The sequence below is a fragment of the Ursus maritimus genome, unplaced genomic scaffold (assembly GCF_017311325.1).
Source record: "Ursus maritimus isolate PB19 unplaced genomic scaffold, ASM1731132v1 scaffold_3, whole genome shotgun sequence".
NCBI lineage: Eukaryota > Metazoa > Chordata > Mammalia > Carnivora > Ursidae > Ursus > Ursus maritimus.
Window position 1 is genome coordinate 78,839,409 of NW_024425563.1, and position 23,721 is coordinate 78,863,129.

Below are 23,721 nucleotides of genomic sequence, written 5' to 3' on the forward strand. Positions count from 1 at the left end.
CAGACGCAAAACCAACTGAGCCACCCAGGTGTTCTTTACTGGTTATCAGGGCAATCTTCCCTTTTCTTTTGTAATTTACCTGTATTTGGTCACACTATATTTATAGTGATGAGAAAACTTTTTGAGCTAAATTTTGGAATTATTTTTTGATCAAATTCCACTTACATGGATTGGATTTTACATTGTCTTGTTACTTTTATTTCTTTGTCAACTTAAATTCTCTAAGAATACTATATTACTCATTCCAAGAATAAAAAAGATGAATTCCACTATTTTCTTCCACTCTTCTTATGTATGCATGTTTGTATTTCCAAGGCAAACAGTGGGTTCATAGCATCTTATCATTTCATTTTTATAGTTTCTCCATTTTACATAGACTTTGTAAATACAGACTATGAAGACTGTTTTCAGAGCCAAGGTTTTTAGCAGGCTGCTTCCACATTAGGAAAATGGAATGCATATGTCCTTAACTCTGAAAACAATGTTTTTGTTATTTTATACAATAAAATTATTAAACTGATTCATGCATTTAAACATGATATAAACTGGGTGGGAACTGATTTCTGTGATGAGCATTTTTTGTTTTGCTTTCTGCTTTTAAATCTCCTCTAAGTATCCTCATGCTGCCTTTAATTCTGAAGGGTGGTGGCTACAATGCATCGATGCATGTATTTTTTTAAGATTTTATTTATTTAGTTGACAGACAGCCAGCGAGAGAGGGAACACAAGCAGGGGGAGTGGGAGAGGAAGAAGCAGGCTCCCAGCGGAGGAGCCTGATGTGCGGCTCGATCCCAAGTCGCTGGGATCACGCCCTGAGCCGAAGGCAAACGCTTAACAACTGCTCCACCCAGGCGCCCCTGCATCAGTGCATTTTTAAAGCTATCTTACCAAAGTATTACGTGTTTGTACATTGTTATTAAATACTTTGGTTTATCCAATTTCCTGGATCACTTGGATGACAAGATGGCCATTCGGAATGGCAAAAAAGTGGACAGTTTTAACTGGACGGTGGGGGAATATGAGCTCTGACAGTGTGATATGAACCTGTATGTGTCCTTAACTTATTTCATCAAAATCTCTGGACTACATATCTTTAAGTTGAAGCTTTCTTCTGTTCAGCAACTACAATGAAGTAATGATAGCCATCCTCAAAATGTGTTTTTTTTATTTCATTAGGTGATGGATTGTGTGATTCTAGACGATGGCGGATTTCTTTTGATGGCAAATCATGATGATTATACGAACCAGGTAGGTACCTGAGGTGGGACAAAGTATAGTTTCCAAAGTGTATTTCCTAATCCACATTACAAAAGTCCTTCAAACCATTATAGAAATTAATGAGTTGTTACATTAAATTTTAAAATGTTAAATATAACTATTAATGAATACATTCTAAATATAGTTTCCTTTCTAGTAGTAACAGTTACAACATACAGTTGATAATTTTAACTTCTTATTCTTGATCTCTCAAATTTAGAAAAAGTTCACATATTAAATATTAATTAATATCTAACTTAACACATGGCTGCTTTGAACTGATAAAGTTTCTATTCCCAAATTTGCATGTAGGCAGCATACAGGCTAATTGGCTCACACAGGATTTTAAGCAAACTAGAATTCTTTGCCAAATTACTTCATTTCTAAATCTACCTTTCTGGCTTCTCTTTAAAATATATAAGAAAATGCTCACTGTTGAGAGATCTTTTCTTTTTAAAGATTTTATTTGAGAGGGTGCACGCACGAGGAAGAGCAGGGAGAAGGGCAGCGGAAGAAGGAGACGCAGACTCCCCACTGAGCAGGGAGCCCGACCCAAGACTTGATCCTAGGACCGTCTGAAACTTTATTATTTTACCTTCTGTACTAGATTGGAAGATTTTTTGGAGAGATCGATCCAAGTTTGATGAGACACCTGGTTAACATATCGGTGTATGCTTTTAACAAGTCCTACGATTATCAGTCGGTGTGTGAACCCGGCGCCGCACCCAAGCAAGGAGCAGGGCCCCGCTCGGCCTACGTGGTCAGTAACGTCCCCTCGTCGGTCCCTGCCAGCGAGCACTCCGTGTCCGCTCCCGTAACGACTGTTCAATTCTCTTTTCTAGCCATCCATAGCAGACGTGTTACACATCGGCTGGTGGGCCACTGCTGCCGCCTGGTAAGTCACTGTCATATTTTTACTGCTCATGAGAAAGGGGTTGTAAAATAGTCACGGATTTGATGACAATGCAGATTTTGTGACACGTGAGTCATTAGAGGAACTTCTTTTTTTCGTTTCCTAAAGCACATTCTGAACATATTTAATTTAAAGCTGTTACTCAGTTTTTTGTGTCAAAACAGTGTTTGCTCCTGCAAACTCTGGCCTCTTCAGAGATCTGTTGAAACGCTCTAGTGTTTTTCTCTTTACACTCAATTCTTTAAATTTTAGGTGTATTAACTTATGATGTCTTGAATTTGATCCACAAAGGCATCTAATTTGGATATTGAAGGCAACAAGTAGAAACTTTTCATGACTTCTCTTTTCACTTTTTCCTCTCCATACAAAGGCAGGCAGAGTTTTAGAGGCATTGTGTTGCTGAAAGGGATCTAATTCTTTTCACTGATTCACCCTCCTTCCACACCTCACTTATATTCTCCCATCTACGAAAATAAGACATTTAAACTGAGGCACTGTGGAAAGTCTGTAAGATCACATTTGTCATTGTTTGGCTCTGGTCAGTCAAGTAACTAAACCTCCTTGTTGTCTGGGATCCTTTCTCTTCCTCACCCCTCCTTTTGTATCCTTTCCCTCATTAACATTCATTTGATGGTGAGACTTTCCCAGCTAAAATTAAGCAATTGCTTTCATATGAAAATGGTAAAAAGATTTTAGATTAGATTAAAAATCCAATTTTTTTCTGGGGAAAAAAAATGTGCTCTCTGTTGTGACAATGGTATTTATATGTTAATTGACTCAGGTTTTCTAAATCTCATAGTAATCTTGAAATAGCTGATTGGTTTTATCTTATTTTCTGGCCAGAATCTACCTCCTTCTCACCACCACCACCCCCTTTTTAAACTAAATTCAATTCCAGATGATTCTGTACTGTTGGCTCAATTGTCATTTACTGTATGCCCTAGATATCACAGGTATATTTTAGGTCATGAATGTAACATTATGTATTTACAAATATATTCCGTATTGTCAAGTGAGGAGTTCACAGACCCACAGCACAAAGTTGTTTTTGTTTGCTCTTTTGTTTTTCTCCACCACAGCATTTTAAAACTGAAATAAGGAATATTTTATATTCACATGTCTTATTAGGCCTTAAGTATCGATCACTTGGTACTGAACATTTTTGACTTCATGACTTCTCATACGGAAAAAAAATTACACTAAGAAATACTTACTTACATAAAAATACTCAACTTTCTTTTGGCAAATTCTGTTTTTTGCCAACAGATGAAAAAGAAATATATACAGGCAAAATCAGGGTTTTACTGTGTAGTTTATAAAAAACTATTTAGATTTTGAACACTAATTATTCATATTTACAATTTAGGTCTATTCTACAGCAGTTCCTCCTGAGTTTGACCTTTCCACGACTTCTTGAGGCAGGTATGTGAATACTCAGCTATTGTCATAATAATTAAAATTTTGTTTGGGGATGTGCTGAGTTCACCCAACTCCATGAGAAAGTATGTGCATTTGTGTCTAAGTGGGAATCTTTTGGTCAAAACTTTCCTCATGCTTTAGCAACATTTTTTTTTTTTAATGTCCTGTTGACCTCCTATTTATCAAATTTATTCTCTTGCTATTTATTGGGCATCTGTTAGTGGCTGCCAGTACTTTACTCAGCAGTAAATAAGCGTTGCAGGTACCTGCCCTTATACACTTGCTTTGCTCCCCGAGAACGAAAGGTCTGGGCCCTCCTGCTGATCTGTGTTTGTCCCCACAGTTGAGATGGAAGAAGAGGACTTCACAACTTCTCTGTCCAAGCAGAGTTGCATTACCGAACAAACCCAGTATTTCTTCGATAATGATAGCAAATCATTCAGTGGTGTTTTAGACTGTGGAAACTGCTCCAGGTAAACCTGTCTTCCTTTTAGGAACAGTCCGTGTTCGCTAAGAAACTGGAATCACTTCATTACAGAAAGTAATGGAGATTAGTGTTCGTGTGTGTGAGACACAGGACTAATTGTAGTTGAAAACAGATCTTTAGTTTCACTGTTTTAAAATTTACATTTTATAGAATTCATCCTGACTGGGTAAATTGTAATCCTTTCAACTATCATAATAGGGTCAAGAAAATTGTACCTACTTTAAGGCAAAACCTAGAAAACTTGATTGTATTTGACTGTTTTTTTGTCTAAAAGGACCCCTCTAAGAATTTTTCTGAAGTCATAGAATTATATGAACTGTAAAAAGATTAATTCTGTGCAATTCTAAGCCAAATACATGATTTCTATTTACATTTATTTACTAAATAGTTTTACAGAAAGGTATTCTGGGGAGGGAGGTGTTTTCTTCTACTCTTCACTGAAATTTACAATTGAATGCTTCTTTACATTGGGGTGAAGAACTAGGAGAAAATATCACTTCCTAAAAATCAAGGTTAATGTTAGTCACCAGTAGGCATAAAACATCTTGAGCCATTTTTGGAAGAGATTGAAAATTTAAGTGGGTTGTGAAGGATAGAAGAAAAAGGCAAGGTGGGACTTTTCAAAGTTTTGAGAGAAAATGATCAGGCATGTCACAGGATCCCTGAGAATAGAGGCACAGATGGGGGACACTTTGTTTTAGTGACTGAGGGCAGGTTATTCTAGCCTAGAGAAGAGGAAATAGGAGGAGGTGAGGTCATCTGAGCTTATGAAAGGGCTGGAAGAGTTGCTAGGTGATCCAGACATTTGTAACAGATGTTTTCCAGCAGCAGTTAAAACTAGCATGATTTTTTAACAGACATGATCAGTTTGACTTTTTGAGTTCCTTTAGCAAATCTCTGTGTCCCAGGAGGAGGTTGAGGGTTGGAAGAGAAGAGTCAGGCATCAACTCAGAAAAAAAATCATACCATCTTGTACAGAACTTAGCATAATCAAGTTTAGCAAACAATTGTAGCTGTATGGTTATCTCAAAATTTCAGAATCCTTTGGCTTTTGACTAATAGGTGTCTGGTAATAATTTTTAAAGCACAGATTGCTAATGTACAGGTTTGTATTCACGATACTAAGTTCAGTCATGGTTGCTTTTAATCCACTTTATCCTTGTGCCCCAAGTTCAGTGGAGAAAAAAGAAAATTCAATCCTTTTGGAAAATGTATAAAGAAACGACACTTGAGTGACTAAGATAGAAATGTTCATCTGTCATTAAAGGCAGGAGAAGCAGTTTAAGACAGAACAAACCTGCATGGAATTGAACTGAAAGCCCTTATTCGGTCTGTAGCTGTGCTGCCCAGTTTAGTAGTTACCAAGCCCGAGGCGCTCTTCCAATGATCAATTACAACTAATAAGAAACTTTGTTTCTCAGTCCCACTGGTCACATTTCAGGTGCTCCGTAGCCTCAGGCGGCCCTTGTTAACTGCACTAGACAAAGCAGAAAACATTTCCATCTCCACGTTTATTGACCAGTACTGATTTAGATGAACTCTGCCCTTAGCTTGGGCAAGATGCATTTTGGGCTTCTAATTTCTGTGTATCTGTAGATTAAGATCGCTTTTCATTAATAAATACAATTTCTTAGGCATGTCAAATAATAATACATTGATCCTGTAAGCTACAGCAACTCAGTAGTGCTTATTTTGCATTGAGGACTAACACTTAGAAATCTGTTGCAATTTTCGAGTATTCCAGAGAGGTAAGATGTGCATGCTAATGAGTAAACACATGGTCCTATTTCTCTGCTAAAAATCATCCTCATTTTGTTTTACTTCTTATATTGGTGATGCTTTGTGTCTCAAGATGTCAGATGCTGGCTTTCATTTTATATGTAAGATTCTTTGAAAGATTTTTGGATAAATGTTCATTTTCTGTGATTTTTAAAAATATTTATTTTGCAGAATCTTTCACGTAGAAAAACTTATGAACACCAACTTAATATTCATTATGGTTGAGAGCAAAGGGACTTGTCCCTGTGACACACGACTGCTCATACAGGCAGAGCAGACTTGTATCCTTTGACTTCGGAGATGCTGGGAATCACCCGCCCCTGCCAGTAATGCATTTTTAACATCCTCACATTGTTTATGCTCCAAGAGAAAACGACTGAGTGCCGTGACTACCCACACGGGCAGAAGGGACTCCTCACACAAAATTTGGCTTGAATGTGCAGACCGATGATGCTACACAGGTACCCGGAGAAGGTGAAAGGTTTCCTGCTCCCATAATGAGGCCTTGTGGAGGAGGCAGTGCGGATTTCCAGGTAGATCTGGAAATGGCTTGAAAGAGCAGGTGCTGGGTTTTGGGGTTTGCTAGCCTGGGCGGCTAGAAAGCTGTCCACACTCGAGGGTTAAAAATGGGGTCGAATGTGATGTATAGCTACAGCGAAATATTATTCAGCCTTAAAAAAGGTGGAAGTCCTGGCCCGTGCTCCAGCTGCAGTGGCAGGAACAACAAAACTGCTTATGCTAAATGACAATGCAGTGACTAGTGACGCTTTGTAGAAGCCAGAGGTTCTGCAGAAACTAGACTCTTTGCATTTACCTGTGTTGTTTCTAGGGGGAAAGAAAGGAGGTTTACTATTAGCAATTAGTCTGTATTTCTGTCTGGCTAAATCAGAGGCACCCAGGTCCTCCCTTGGGCTTTCTATGTATGACTCTTCTACTGTGAGTCATTTGTTCATTTCATCCACTTACTTACATTTTACAAATATCTGTTCAGTACTTGCCCAAGGGCATGCTATGTAAAGTGAAAATGATCCCTTCACAAAGCCACTAGTCTGACAAAAGAAAATTTCTGAAAGTTTCCTTCCTTAAATCCCTAAGCACTGGAGCTAGTTTGTGTTGGACTAGACTCATGGCATAGGTGTCTGTTCTTTTTTTAATTGTGTGGAAAGAAAAAGAAACCGCATATTCCTTAACAAGTGTCTTCAGCTGATGGTCCAGATCCTTGTGATATGGTTAAGCAACCCAGATACCGAAAAGGGCCTGATGTCTGCTTTGATAACAATGTCTTGGTAAGACCAAAAGTTTATTGTACTAAAATGTTATAACTCAGTGGTGTCTTCAAGAATTTAAGGAGATAGATTACAATTTTAACTCAAGCATTAAGCATAGTGTTTCTCCTTAACATGATGTACTTGCTGGTCAATAGATTTTTCATTTCAGTATCTTCCATGGCTAGCCTCAGCTTCCCAGTCGCTTCTTCTGTCACTCCTCCTCACAGAAACTGTACTTTCAAACGCAATTCCAACGAATTTACTAATAATCCGCGGTCACAAATCTGACCATTTTAAACACTGACAGTCAGTGTTACTTATGAGTTGCCTCCCTTCATTTATTCTTGGGGATATAAAAGCTATTTTTGTTAGTTTTACTCTTTAGTGTATTTAAAAACCTGTGAAACAGCTATTGTCCTATATATATATATATATATTTTTAACATCGTTTCTCACTCTATCACAGATTTGTATTTTTACCTTGCACGATATTAGACCAGGTCAATTACAAAGGGTTAGGTTGATAAAATTACACAAAACATCTTTATTGTATCTGCTGTGAGGATGACCACTGCGTTCCTGTAGGTCAAACACTGTCTGACCTACTGTGCATGCAATGAGCGGTACGGCATTAAAATCATTTTAAGAAACTGTTCTCAAATATGAAGCCCACACCGGAACCCCTGCCTACTTGTAAAAACTAATGTTAAACATAATTTTCCTAGATTCTGCTTCTTCATGGTGGGCCTTTGCAAAAAGTGGCTTGTAGACTCCAAGGAGCATGCCAACAGAAAGCATTATCTTATGAATTTTTTATTATAAAATAAATGTCAGAGTACCTCTTGATTAATGTGCATTTATAGAGGTTGTAATCTATTTAGAATGGACTTATCTACTATGTACTTACTTCTTCACATATACACATTGCTACATTTGTCCCCTCCCCCGCAAAAAATAAGACATTTCCACAGATAGATACTATGCAATTAGATAATATAAATCAGTGATAAGCAGTAAGGCTTAAAAAGCAAGATGTGTTAGCCAGTAAATCCCAGTTATCTCTGCCTGGACTAGTGAACACTTCTCTTTGATGGAGAAAGTGATTCCGAGTTGCCCCAAATTGTTTTTTTTCCATTTTATCCAGTTGAAATAAAAATCCAGGTCGGAGGATTTCTGTTGTTCCGTCTTAGGGATTTTCAGGAGCTTTGCCCCTGTCAAGTCATATCCCAAAGAATGTTGAATGTGGGCCCAACGCGAGTGTTGCTCATTAGGGAAACTTCATTCATCAACTATTTGTCACCAAAGCCTGAGATTAAACTCACTTAGCTGAACTTTAAAGATCACGTAAACAGCCCTGTTGCCTGAAATATTTTCACCCTAGGAGAGGATCTTCTTCAAGGCCCTGGAAAGATTGGACTAAGACAAAAATTTGCACTAGTTCACGTTCTTGTGAATTCTGCATCGGAGTGTGTGTGAAAGTACAACTTTTGCTCAGTAGCTTACTGTGCTTATAATAATGTCTGGTGTTTCTTTAGCAGTGAAATATTTTGGTAATGCTTATTTTGCAATGGTCACTGCGAATCTGCACTGGCTGGAGGCTCACATGAACTGCTAACTGCCAGCAAACTGCATGGAATCTCATCTTGTATGTCTTCTTTTCTGTGTTTTCTTTCCTTTTCCTGTACTTGCTACTTTGCCCGTTATTAATAGGATCAACTTATGTGCACAACGAGTCGTGCCTGTACCATGATGTCAGCTCCTATCTTCATTTTACTGCAAGTTTTCATGTGGTGTGGATGGTCAGTCACTTTCTCTAATTTTTCTTTTTTGTGTGTGTTTGGCTTGAAATTTTAAGAAATAATCCATATCCCTAAATAAGTGTCCTGAAACCAGGTTCTTAAAATCCCAGTACTTATATTGTTTTGTAAATAGCCGAATGCAGGTATTGCTTAAGTTTCTAATCCTAAATCAAGCATATCCTTTTCCTGTGTTTATTTAAAAATCAGTGTGGGGAAAATTATAGCCTAAGGACAATTATTAGAGCTGGTCATCTCTGTTTTCCAAAGATGCTAATGTAACATTAATGAACCATTTCAGTTTTATCCAACATTATTTTCCAAGTCAACAATTCTATTTTTTTAAACAAATAGGACTTAATCAACTTTTTCTATTTTACTACCAAAATATTGATATTCTTATTGGAATATTTTAGAAGAAGTGCTTCCAATTTCTAAGTTCATTTATTTTACTTACTTACTCTCTAAAAGGATCCTTAACCTTTGACCAACTTCTGAATTCTATCATTAGATTTTAGGGCCTGAGCTTGTGGTCAGGGATTCATTTACAGTTTTGCAGTTTCTTTTCTGATGCCCTGGAATCATCATGATTAGTGTTACTGGAGCAACTTCTATACTGTTCTTTCTTCCCTGCTGTCCAGGTATTCATTGATTAGGGAGCCACTAGATGGAGGTATGGCCATTACTGTGAATGGAGTGAGCTCATCAGAGGGGGAGGAAAGTGAAGTAGCCACGAGAGATTCAGAAAACTACATTTTTTTTCTGGGATAATAAAATAATGGTTGGTTTTCATGGCACAAGATTCCAAGTGAAAGCGAGCTAGCTGATTTGGGTCATTAAAAGACCAAAATTAAATGATCCCCTCTCCATGGATGTATTTTTAAAATTGATATCAAGATAGATAGATAGCCATTTGAAGTCATGTTTTACTGATCCCTACGGAGGTGATTTTACCATTTACATATGAAAACTATACTAAAATCCTATTTTCCACACGTCTCCCTATTTGTGATGATAGAAATGAGCCAACTACAATATAAGGCTAAGAAAAAAGGTGAGGAATACTGTAAATATTCATTCTACTTCTCTCGATCATAGACTTTTTAGGTAAGATATACAGGCAACTAACACAAAAAACAGGTCAGTTCCCTCTTTACCTTTATGTTAAAAATCTATAGGTAAGCATTAATTTTTTTTCATCTAAGACTCTCCCCCTCAAAAATGTGATTATGGTATTTTTCTTTCTCACTAAACTATACATTTACTAAGAAAATAAATATCACTGTAGATTCAGCTGGATGGGATCAGTACATTATAATGAAATAATTTTTCAAAGATGAAAAGAGCACATCTGGGATGCCCTGTTACTATGTCCTTGAGGAATATATAACGAATAGTCTTGAGAAGATGATGTAGATGGCATATACTTTACATTGATAAGATTTCGGTTGAGTCTTTAAAAACATAGCTATCAGTATGGAACAGTGGGTCTGATAACATCAAAAGAAGTATCATTTTCTCGAAACAACCCAAAGTTGAAAAAAATAATGTAAAATATTACCCAAAAATACTACGGTTAATTGGCAGCTGTTCCTGACACTGAAGACCAATAGAGGTGAAAGTCTACGCTTCGGTGCCAGTCTGGCTGTAACTAGGAGTGTGTGGTGGGTGACATTCTGCTCATACCTCTTCTTAAGGATCATCTCTCTCTAAGCATTTCAAGAAAGAAAGACTGTCTGCAGCCAAGACCCTCATATCCTATGGAGTCCAAGAAGAGTATCGATTACAGATGACCAGTTGTGAGGACTTCATTAAAACAGAAGTGTTCAAATGAGACCTTTTGACAAGAGGATTCTGGAGAGTTAAGTGGCAAAGAAGAACAAAAGAAAAAGAAAGTTTATCAAAGAAGTAAAGCCAATAATATGTGCCAAACTGCAAACCTAATTTGGGAAAGCACATGACTGGGTACATGAAAAATGAATATGCAGATGTGTGTATGTAGATATACACACATTTAAATAGTTGAACAAATACCTACTTCATGGATTAATGTGGTAAGTGGGGAATGGTGCCCTGTAGGAGAACAACTTATTCCTATTAAAAGAGTTATTGTGTAGCATCCAGCTGCCTAAATAATTTTAAAAGTACATTTTCTTTGAAGCTGCTGTAGGTGATTTAACTACAGATGTATTTAAATTCCAAGTTAGCCATTGGTGGGGGGGGGTCTTCACGAGTGATTTGCCTTTTGAATATAATCACTATAATTCAGAAAATAAATCACCCCTAGTTATTCTGGATAGGGGAAACAAAGGCAGATTTAAGAGTTAAAAAGTATTGCTAAACGAGAGACAATTGAAGATATTTTAGCCACTAGTATATGTAGTCTTAAAAAGAAAACGTTGGGACAAAATCATGTGACTAAAGGAATTCTCAGTTGCCATGTTTAGTAAGAGTCTTTTAAGAGAAGTCTCTAGATGAAAATTGAAAATTACTATATTTCAAAATTACAGTTTCTTTTTATATTAATGTGTCAAACTGAAACAAGGGACCAATCTTTAAAAATCAGACTATGAGCAGGTAAATCAGTGGGCATGGGGTTTTGGTCTGTCCTTAAGACAGAGAAAATGCTAAGGTTTCTCCCACATCAATGCATTTGCAACTTAGAATGTTTTTCCAGTCTCGGTATATGTGGTTGCCCATGCAAAACACATGAGAAAACATGACAGGAAACTGAAGAGACAGACAGATTTTTTAGTGTGAACCAACTTGCAGACTTGAGGGACTCCAATCAACTTATCTAAACTAACTACCCCTCCCAGACTGAAACAGACATCATCACACACAGGAAATGCAACTGAGCAAATAAATCCAAAAACACTACAAATATAAAAATAAAAGCAATAGAAACAGAGAGAGAGTTTTTTTCATTACATTAAGAGGAACTTCTTTGACAAAATACATTGTCAATACATTGTCTTGTGTGCTAATTTTCCATCCCATCAAATTAATACTGTACACCTCTGAATTAGACCAACCATTCTTCTGGCGATGAGGTATTTGAAATGTTTATACTAAAAAATGTTTTTAATCTGGAATTCAAAATCTGAGCATTGTTTCTTTTATCTTATTATCCTACCTAGAGGGAAAAGTATTTGAACAAAGAGGAGCAAGGACTAAGTCCCAGAGAGAGTACACACTTTGACCCATTGCAGAGACAGACAGTGTTATTGGAGCAGAGGAAGTTGTGGGGGAGGGGAGATTAATACAGGAAGATGGAGAGGCAGCCAGGCTCCCTAGGTTTGCTAAGAAATTTGGATTTTGTCCTGAGCTTTTTGGTATAAAGATTGTAAAAGAGCAAGGGTAGAAGCAATGAGACAAGGGAGGCAGCTTTTGGGAGGAGTGATGGTGAATTAGACCTGAGATAGTGAGAAGCAGTAAGTCTAGGGATGTATTTTGAAGCTATAGTCAAAAATACATGCTGGTGAATTACATTTGGAAAAAGTTTTAAAAAGGAGCAGTCACAGATGACTTGTTGACTTTGCCCTGATCTATTTCTCCTAGAAGTGTCATTCAGAAAAGTACTATCTTTGAGCAAGTTTGAGACCTTTCTGAGACATCAAAGAGGAGAGGTGGCAGAGATCAGTGTGGAGGTCAGAGGAGAGAGGATTCAGGTCTGAAGATAGATACAAAAGTGTGAGTTATTGTGGTTCTGGTCCACGCTGGTGACATAGCAAGTCCCCAACTCACTTTATCCCACAGACACACTAAACCTGTAACTATAAACAAAGCATTCCCTCTGAAAGAAATTGAATGACCCATGCACACTGGGCGAACGAGATAATAGCCATATCAAAACAGGTAGGAAAGGCTGAGACACTATCTCCATAATCCCCCTCACTGACACAGCAACATAAAATCAGGAGGAAACTTAGAACTCTGAGCTTTCCCCTGAGAAATCAAGGATTTGGTCTGAACATCTAGCACTCTAACTAACTTGAAAGACTTCCATCCAAGATAGAGTCTCCCCAAAGACTACGTCCGAAAGTCTAACAGGGCTTATGTCCATGAGACCCACAGGACCAAAGAAACAAACAGTTCTCATCAGGCTCATGAGGACTTATGTGGCTAGCCTCCCATGGCTCAGAGAAGATGGACCAGACAGACATGCCCTACTCTCACGCTTTCCCTGATAGCAGTTGAAGTATGCAGATAACCTCTATTGCTTGAGAGAGACTAAGGCTTCTCATTTAGCACATGCCTCCACTTTCACCCTATGACACACTCCAGGTCACCGGTCTCTACCTGAAAGGAGCTTGTGAACACATCTGGCATTTGGCTTTTGAGGCTACTGCCCACAGAACACCCCCTTTATCACTGGGCTATGGTGACCGGTAGGGCTGATTGCCACTGTCCAGAGGTACCTGAGACCAATAAATAGTTCTTAACAGCATATTGCCCCAGGGCTGAGCACAGAGAAAACAGACAAAAAATGCTCTTTGGTTAGTCATACCCTAAAAGGAAGAGCTCTATTTGCATACCTTAAAAACTGCTGCCTCCGGGTCCAGGCTCTACTCTGCATCTAGGTGCTGTATGTCACCCCCCTCCCCGGGGCCCACTTCATGGGAGTCAATTCAAGACTGGGAAAGGTGGCTGTTTTATCTAATGCAGAGAAACCAACAGAGTCCAGGAAAATGAAGAAACAGAAAAATATGTTCCAAACAAAACAAGATAAAACTCCGCTAACAGACTGTAAGGAGTTCAACTTAATGATGTTTACCAAAGTCGGGAGAAAGATGCATGAACTTAGAACTTCAATAAAGAGAAAATATAAAAAAAGCATAAAAATGTCACAGAGCTAATTGTAGTGTATCACAGTAATAAAGATAAAAATGACATGGATACCTAAAAAAAAGAACATTTGACAAAATACAACATCATTTCATGGTTAAGAACCTTGGTCAGAAGGGGTATAGAGGAACATCCTTCATAATAAAGGCCATGTGTGTATGTACGCCAAACCCACAGCTAACACACTCACTGGAGGAAAATGTCTCAGAGATGAGACAAGAAGGCCCACGCTCACTGCTCTTATTCAGTATAATACAGGAAGTCCTAGCTAGAATTTTATGCAAGACAAAGAAATAACAGGGATCCATATAGGGAAGAAGAAATAAAACTTCCAGTACTTACAGATGATATGGTTCTGTATATTGAAAACTTCAAAGAGGAGAGGTGGCAGAGATCAATCAGTATGGAGGTCTGAGGAGAATTCGGTAAATTTGTAGGATATAAAATCAGAAGTCAGGTGCATTTCTATACATTAATAATAAGATATCTGAAAAACTATCCCAATTCATTCAACTTAGAATGCTTCTGCACAGCCAAAGAACTAAATGAAAAGGCAACCTACAGAAAGGGGGGGGGGGATTGAAAACACTATATAGAGGATAAGGAGTTAATATCCAGAATATATACAGAACTCATAAAAGTTTAAAAAATCAACTAAAAATTGGGCAGAAAAACTAAATAGACATGTTTTCAAAATGGCCCACGGCTACATGAAAAGATGTTCAACATCAGCAGTCATCAGGCAAACACAAATCAAAACCACACACTTCAGCTTTAAGGACACACACCTTAAAGTACGTGAAAGTGAATGGATGGAAAAATATATTCCATGCAAATGGACACAATCGACTTCAAGACAAAACTGTAATAAGAGATAATCATTATATATTGATAAAGGGTTCAACCAAAAGTGGATATAACAACATTTGTAAATATTTATGCTCCTGACACAGAGGCACTTAATATATACAGCCAATATTAACAGACCTACTGGGGGAAGCAGGCAGCAATATAATAGTGGAAATGGTAATAATACTAGTAGGGGACTTCAGTTCCCCACTTTCATCAATGGATAGATCATCCAGACAGAAAACGAACAAGGCAACAGTGGAGTTAAATGACACATTAGACCAGATGGATTTAAGTGACATTTACAGAACATTCTATCCAAAAGCTCAATATACTTTCTTCTGAAGTACACATGGAACAGCCTCCAGGATGGAACATATGTTAATACACCGAAGAAGCCTTAATAAATTTGAGAAGATTGAAATCCTATCAAGCATCTTTTCTGACCACAGTTGTATGAAACAAGATATCAAGCATATGAAGAAAACTGGACGAGTCACAAATATGTGGAGATAAAATAATACGCCACTGAACAACCATGGGTCAAAGAGGAAAGCAAAAAAAAAAAAAAAAAATTATATAATTATATTTTCAAGACAAGTCAGACAAATAAATATATGTAATTATATATTAAAGATAAAATAGAGACAAATGAAGGTGGAAATTCACTGAACCAAAACTATTAGGAAGCAGCAAAGCAGTTCTAAGAGGAAAGTTTATAGTGATAAACACCTATATTAAGAATGGAGAACAATCTCAATTAAATTTACACCTCAAGGAATAAGAACAAACTAAGACCAATGCTAGAAGGCAGGAAATAACAAAAATCATGACAAATAAAATAGAAACTAAAAAGACAATAGAAAAGATCAATGGAACTAAGAGCTGGGTTTTTTTTTTTTTTTGAGAATATAAAATAGACAAAACTTAAGCTAGACTTACCAAAAATAAATAAAAGGAGGATTAAAACAAAACTAGAAATGAAAGAAGAAACATCAAAATTGGTATCACAGAAATATAAAGTATTGGAAGAAACTACTGTAAACAATTACATGGCAAAAATTGGAAAATCTAGAAGAAATTGATAAATTTCTAAAAACGTGTAGCCTATCCAGAACGACTCATGAAGAAATAGAAAATCGGAACGTATCAGTTACCAGTAAGGCAACTGAATCAGCTCTCAAAAACCTCCCAACAATCAAAAGCCCAGGACCAGACAGCTTTAGTGGTGATTTCTACCAAATATTCAAAGAAGAGTTAATACCAAATTCCCTCTCAAACTCTTCCAAAAACTAACAGGAGGGAACACTTTCGAATTCATTTTACAGAGCCAGCTTTACCATAATAACCAAAACCAGACAAGGATATCACAAGAATAGAAAATTCCAGGCCAATATCTTAGAGGAACCTAGATGCAAAAAAAGCCTTAACAAAATGTTAGCAAACTGAATTCAACATATGCCATGATCAAGTGGAATTTATTACAAGGATGCACAGACAGTTCAACATTTACAAGTCAACCGATGTGATATGCCATTTTAAGCAGGTGAGGGATGAAAATCAGATTATCTCAATAAGTGCAGAGACAGCACTTGTAAAATTTAACATCCATTTTAATAATAACTCTGAACAAAGTGGTATATAAGGCCTCAACATAATAAAGGCCTGCAGCTAACATCATACTCAGTGTAAGACCTAACATCATGAATGAGACAAGGATGTTCATTCTTGCCACTTTCCTTCAACATAGCGTTAGAAGTTCTGCACAGAGCAATTAGGCAAGAAGAAGAAATAATAGGCATCCAAATTGCAATGTAAGTATTAAAACTGTATTTGCAGATGATACATTACATATAGAAAACCCTAACGACTTCACCTATTGGAATAAACAAATTTAGTACAATTGCAAGATTAAAAAAATCAATGTACAAACATCAGTTGAATTTTATACACTAATATATCACAGAAGTTATGAAAATACTTTCATTTACAGTTGTATCCAAAAGAATAAAATACTTAGGAATAAATTTAACAAAGGAGGTAAAAGACCTGTACACTAAGAACTATAACATAAAATTGAAGACACAAAAAAGTGGGAAGATAATTCAGTGTTCATGAATTAGAATTATTGTTAAAATGTTCGTCCAATCTAAAGCAATCTATAGTTTCACTATAATTCCTATCAAAATTTCAATGACCTTTTTCACTGAAATAGAACAAACAATTCTAAAATCTGTGTGAAACCACAAAACCCTAATAGCCACAGCAATCTTGAGAAACAAGAACAAACCTGGAGCCATCACACTTTCTTGATTTCTAACTATATTATATACGGTAATCAAACAGTAGTACTGTCATGTGTGCACACGCGCACGCACACACACGCACACACACACAAAGATACACAGATCAATGGAAGAAAATAGCCCAGAAGTAAACCCATGTATATATGTGCAATTAACTTATGACAAAGGAGCCAAGAACATACACCATGGGGAAAGAACTGTCTCTTTTATACTAAGTACTAGGAACGGCCACACCCAAGAGAATAAAACTAGAGCACTATCTTACATCATACACAAAAACCAACTGAAAATGGGTTAACTACTTGAGCTTAAAACCTGAAACCGTAAAACTCCCAGAAGAAGACCTAGGAAGTAAACTCGTTGACATTGCTTTTGGCAATGATTCTTGTTTTTTTTTTAATTTTACACCAAAGGCAAAGGCAACAAAAGCAAAAATAAACATGGGACTACATCAAAATTAAAAGCTTCTGCACAGCAAAGGAGACCAACAAAATTGAAAGGCAATCCATGAAATGGGAGGAATTATTTGCAAACCATGTTTTGATAAGGGGGCAGTATCCCAAATATACAAAGAAATCATACAACTCAGTATCAAAAGAAATCTGATTAAAGAATGGACAGAGGATCTGAATAGGCAGCCAACAGGTACAGGCATGCCTTGTTTTACTGTACTTTGCTTTAGTGCACTTCGCAGATACTGCAGGGGATTTTTTGTCGTTCGTGATTATTTATTTATTTAGTACAAATTGAAGGTTTGTAGCAACCCTCCATCAAGCAATTGTACTGGTATCATTTTTTGTCTTTATGTCCCATCTTGGTAGTTTTCCCAATGTTTCAAACTTTTTTGGTATAATTGTATTTGTTACGGTGATCTGTGATCTTTGATATTACATTATAATTGCTTTGGGCCACCACAAACCACGCTCATCTAAGACAGCAAACTTAATCAACGTGTATGTTCTGAATGCTCTACAGACCAGCCATTTCCCCATCCCTCTTTCTCTCCTTGAGCCTTCCTATTCCCGGAGATGAAATGATATTGAAATTAGGCCAATTAGTAACCCTGCATGGCCTCTAAGTGTTCAAGTAAAAGGCAGAGTCACGTGTCTCTCACCTTAAATCAAAAGGTAGACACGATTAAGCTTAGTGAGGAAGGCATTTCAAAGGCCAACACAGGCTAGAAGCTGGGCCTCTTGCACCAAACATTTGGCCAAGTGCAAGGGAGAAATTCTTGAAAGAAATTAAAAGTGCTATTCCAGTGAATACACAAATGATAAGAAAGTCACATACCCTTATAAGTGACGTGGAGAAAGTTTTAGTGGTCTGGTTAGGAGATGAAACCAGCCACAACATTGCCAAAGCCTAATCCACAGCAAGGCCCTAATTCTCTTCTGAAAGCTGAGAGAGGTGAGGAAGTTGCAAAAGAAAAGCTTGAAGCTAGCAGAGGTTAGTTCATGAGATTAAAGCAAAGAAGCCAGCTCCGGAACATAACAGTACAAGGTGAAGCAGCAAGTTATCCAGAAGATCTACTGATGTGATTAATGAAAGTGGCTACACTAGGCAACAGGTTTATTTTTTTATTTTTTTATTTCCGTTAATTACCATATAGTGTATTATTAGTTTCAGAGGTAGAGTTAAGTGATTCATCAGTTGCATATAATACCCAGTGCTCAGTCCATCACGTCCCCTCCTTAATGCCCATCACCCAGTTATCTCATTCCCCGCCCCCCCAGCAACCTCTTAACTACAGGAAACAAACCAAGGGTTGCAACAGGTTTTCAATGTAGATGAAATGGCCTTCTACTGGAAAAAGGTGTCATCTAGTTCTTTCATAGAGATGAGAAGTCACTACCCATCTTCAAAGGACAGACTGTCTCTCTTTAGGGGCTAATGAGCTGGTGACTTTAGGTTGAAATCAGTGCTCATTGACCATTATGAAAATCCCAGGGCCTTTAAGAATTATGCTCGGCCTACTCTACCTGTACCCTATCAATGGAACAACAAAGCTTGGGTGACAGCCCATTTGTGTACAACATTTGAAGCCCACTGTTGAGACCTACTACTGAGGAGGGGAAATTCCTTTCAAAAGATGACTGCTTATTGAGAATGCACCTGCTTAATTCCAACCCTCCTGGCTGACTGTGAGGGGTTCAAGACTGCAGTAGAGGAAGTAACTGTAGATGGGGCGGAAATGGCAGGAGAACTAGAATTCCAAGTGGAGCTTGTAGATATGACTGAATTGCTACAATCTCACATTAACACTTGAGTGGATAAAGAGTTGCTTCTTCTGGAAGAGCCAAGAAAATATTTTCTGAAGATAGAATCTACTTCTGGTGAAGATGCTGTGGATATTGTTGAAATTAACAGCAGAGGAGTTAGGCTATTACATAAACTTAGTCTATCAAGCAGTGACAGGGTTTGAGAGGATTGACTTTAAGTTTGAAAGAAGTTCTGTGAGTACAATACTATCAAACAGCATCACAGACTACAGAGAAATTATTCTTGAAAGCAAGAGTCAATCAGTGCAGCAAACTTCATTGTTGTCTCCTTTTAAGAAATGGCCTCCGCCACCCAACCTTCAGCAAACACCAGCCTGATCAATCAGTCAGCAGCCATCAACAATCAAGGCAAGACCCTCAAAAAAAACCAAACAAACAAAAAAAGACTCACTGAAAACCCAGATGATGGTTAGCATTTTTTTTGTCACTACAGTATTTAAATTAAGGCATATGATTTTTTTAGACATAATGCTATTGTACCGTAAGAGAGAACAGTAGAGTGTAAACATAACTTTTATATGCACTGGGAAACCAAAACATTCATTTGATCTGCTTTATGGACATATTCACTTTATTGAGTATCTGGAACTGAACCTGCAGTATATCCAAGGTATGTCTCTACATGAAGGAGCCTCAGCATCACTTAGCGGAGACATGCACATCAAAACTTCAAGAGCTATCACTTCACACCTGCTAGAATGGTTGTTATCAAAAAGACAAGAGATAACCGGTGCTGGGAAGGATGTGGAGGAAGGGAATTCCTTGTATTAATGGAGGCAATGTTAATGGGTACAACCACTAGGAAGACCAGTATGGGGGTTCCTCAAAAGTTAAAAGTACAACTACCACATGAATCGGCGATTCTAGGTATTCCTTTGAAGAAAATGAAAACACTAGAAAAGATATATGCACTCCTATGTTCACTGCATTTTTTTCAATAGCCAAGATATAGAAACAACCTAAGTGTCCATCACAGAGGAATGGATAAAAAAGAAGTGGTATGGAGATAGATAGAAGGACATCCAGCCACTTGTGACAACATGGTTGGACCTTGAGGGCATTATGCTAAGGGAAACAAGCCAAAGATAAATAGTGCATGACATCACTTATATGCGGAGTCTATTAAAAAAAAAGAAAAATATCAAATTCGTAGAAACGGAGTTGCCAGTGGCTAGGGGGAGATAGGGAGAGGTTGGTAAAAGGATACAAATTTTCTGCCATAATACAGATACAGTCTGAGGATCTAATAAAATTGATGACTGTAGTTGATAACACTGTAGAACTGAAATCTGCCAAGAGAGTAAAAATTATTCTCACTGAAGGGGGAAAAGTGATAAATACGTGGATAATGGATATGTTAATGATCTGGGGTGGGGGGGTAACCTTTCATAATGTCTATCAAATCACCTAAATACATACTTTAAATATCTTACAATTTTATTTGTCAATTAAAACTGAAAGTCAAAATTTTAAAAGCAAAATCAAGAAAAGTAAAAATCATTTTCATATGAAAAAGGACAAAAATATGAGTTATTAACAGATGAATGGAATTTAAAGCTATAGGACTAGATTAGATTACCTAGGAAGAAAGTATAAATACAAAGAAGAGAGAAGTAACTCCTGGAAAAGTCTATCATGTAGAGAGCACAAAGAGAAGCAAATTGAGCTAAAGAGAGTAAGATGAACCCCAAAGAAGTTTGGAGGAAACCATATGTGTCAGGCAAATACACATGAGAAAATATTTCAAGGGGAGAATATTGTTCATTGCCAAATGCTCCTGAGAAGTAAAATAAGACGAGGACCAAGAATGGATCATCGTTTTATGGACTCTTTAGATTTAGGAGCTAGCTTTTGAAAAATAAACTTTTTCTTAATAGATTCTGTTTCTTTCAGACTTCTCTTTAACAGAAGTGTTCTGTCTCAAAATGCAGCTCAAGAAAGAAATTTTATTTATTTACTGGGTGGCAGGCACTGTATTGAACCCTAGTGAGGAAAACAAGCCAATGTTCTCTTCTCTGCAAGCTCAGAGTCTTTGGAAAATCATTCTGAACAGTTTATTTACTCATTTATTTACTTACATAGGCTATTATTTTGATTATTGGACAATGAACCTTGGCATAGTGAATTTATTCAAAAGCCTCATATCTACATCTACTTATTTTCCTAAACATCTTTTATGAAATTCAGTAATTAAAAGAAATCAAAGGATGTAGCAAATGTTACAAGACACAGAACCAAGGAATAAAAGATAAAGGATAATTTTGCATTTAAAGGAACTTAATGAGCTACCATGAGACAGTAGGGGTGTCCAAATCAGTATATCTATTGCTTATATTTCATGGTTCTGTAAATTAAACAGATGTCTCTTGCTAGCTTAGCTCTTTATTTTAAATATATTTTTAGAGTATCTTTTCATGTATGATTCAAATACATTATTAATTTTGGTGAAGGTCCAGATGCTACATAGGCAGCGTGGTATGTTCACCTTTGAAACTGGAAATAAAGGATATGGGAAATAGAGAAGATCATTTCTCGCATTGATTTTACCAGTCCCAAACCTTGCCTTATTGAGCGTAATCACTAAAATCATAATTCTTGGGAATTATAAAATCTATAGTAAATTTTATATTTACTCCTTATTTTTGTAAATATATAGGAATATCTGGTACTATGAAAGGTTTTTTTTTTTTTTTTTTTTTTTTTTTTTTTTTTACTTAATTTAGCAACTGGTATATTAGCCAAAACAGCATTTATTATTCAAGTATTTTCTTTCTTCATCATCAGAATCTGCAACTCAAAATTTAAAGCATTCTTGACATGGTACTAGGGAAATCACTTTATTCAAAATTGCTGAACTATAAAATCTAGGGTAATGTGATTTATTTGGATTCAAATTAAAACCATTTTATCAGGTGAGTCAGAAGTGGACTGAACACTGGTGCTCTGAGAGATGGCTTGCTAAGTATTTCTTCAGGATTTTTCTTTCGCCTTTTCTTTCCACCAGGAGGATTATACTGACTGTGGTGGTGTTTCTGGATTGAATCCCTCCCTGTGGTCCATCATCGGAGTCCAGTTTGTACTACTTTGGCTTTTATCTGGCAGCAGACACTGCCAGTTATGACCTTCTAAAACTCAGTCTGCAAAATTAAACTCCAGACCCTGCCCAAACATGAGCCCTCGGTTGCGATAAAATAGGGTCAACTGTGGAATGAGCAGGACACTAGCTGGGCCTGTACCGTGGCTAGATCTAAGGCACAGACTCCTATGGCCCCACTGGCTGCATGTCCGGGTCTCAGATCCCTCAACTTGTGTGAATGCTGCATCATCGATGTAGAACATCCAAGCAAAATGCTATACACGCTCTATTGGAAGATTGGAGAGTTTGTTGTTTGCATTGTTGGTGATTATATGTAAAGGGCTCCCCACACTGTTTATGAATCATATAAATTGTCTTGACCTTGACCTGGAATTTTGACCTGCTGCAATTCTTGTTCTTTTACCAAGAAAATCTTTAGAGGGGAAAAAAAAAAAAAAAAGTTATTTTTGCCTTCACGTATTCTTCTGTTAAAAATTATTTCCTGCTTTGAGTAGTTATTGAAAAACAAAATAGAAAAAGAGAGATTGATGTAATCTGTTGAAATAATGGCTAATTTTCTACAAAAAGAAATTGCCATAAATAAAATGCCTTATGAAGAATGGCTTCTCTGCCAAAAATAGAACACGAATGACAACCAATTAAGTTTTGCTGGGGTAATGAATTGGTGTTTGAAAATAATAACTAAGAAACTGTTAAACTCAAGGTGCTTGAAGATGCGATTGAACATGTGACATATTTCCTCATCAATGTAAGCCCTTAATGCTTCGATGTGATGTTTCTTTTGTTCACAGTAAAGTTCTGTAGTGCTAGCCAGATATTTCAAAATGCTCTAAGAGAAGCTTGTTGGGGGGAGGGGAAAATGTTTTTTCTTGTGATAAATGAACTTTGGTTACCAAGGGTATTTTGCATGATGCTGCTGCTATTTTGACTTTCAGTTTGTTTTTCTCTTACTGTAGAGTATAGTCCTTTGAAAAGTTAACCGAGTGACATTATTGTTATGTAAGACTCTGAACCTTGCAGTGTAATGCACTTAAGTCATCCTTAAAAATGTCGTTCAATTACTCTGAATATACTGTGCAACGTCAATGCCCAATGACTGGGGTAGGTAAATGGTGAAATGGGAATTCACGGATTTTATACAGACTCGTGCTTTTGCCTGAAAACCTATGTACAGATATTTTAAGTACATAAATCAGATTTGACACATTTATTTTTTGAAGAGTACATATATGTTCTCAATGAAGTTTCACACTAGGTTTCCTCTTTGTTCGTTTGAATAGTAGCACATACACTCCAGACATTTCTGCCGCTGCTGCTTTTTCCCCTCCGTTGTAAAAGGGTATATGATCACTTGACCAAAACTTCCATGCAGTCTGATGAGGGTTTTATAATAATCTGAACAAATAGGAAACCTTGAATCTGT

The 23,721-nt window shown here is 37.0% G+C and overlaps 1 protein-coding gene across 2 annotated transcripts in view; it reads left to right on the forward strand.

Annotated features, from left to right (window-relative positions):
• Positions 1-22,737, forward strand: part of CACNA2D1 (calcium voltage-gated channel auxiliary subunit alpha2delta 1) — a 480,944-nt gene extending 458,207 nt beyond the window's left edge. For both annotated transcript variants that reach the window (XM_040644315.1, XM_040644316.1), the window contains exons 31-38: positions 1,177-1,248; positions 1,865-2,017; positions 2,100-2,152; positions 3,537-3,592; positions 3,933-4,062; positions 6,027-6,136; positions 7,059-7,141; positions 22,206-22,737. In XM_040644315.1, coding sequence (XP_040500249.1) covers positions 1,177-1,248; positions 1,865-2,017; positions 2,100-2,152; positions 3,537-3,592; positions 3,933-4,062; positions 6,027-6,136; positions 7,059-7,141; positions 22,206-22,322 — 774 coding nt within the window. In that variant the 3' untranslated portion in view covers positions 22,323-22,737. The remainder of the gene's footprint in view (positions 1-1,176; positions 1,249-1,864; positions 2,018-2,099; positions 2,153-3,536; positions 3,593-3,932; positions 4,063-6,026; positions 6,137-7,058; positions 7,142-22,205) is intronic.
• Positions 22,738-23,721: the final 984 nt, after the last annotated feature.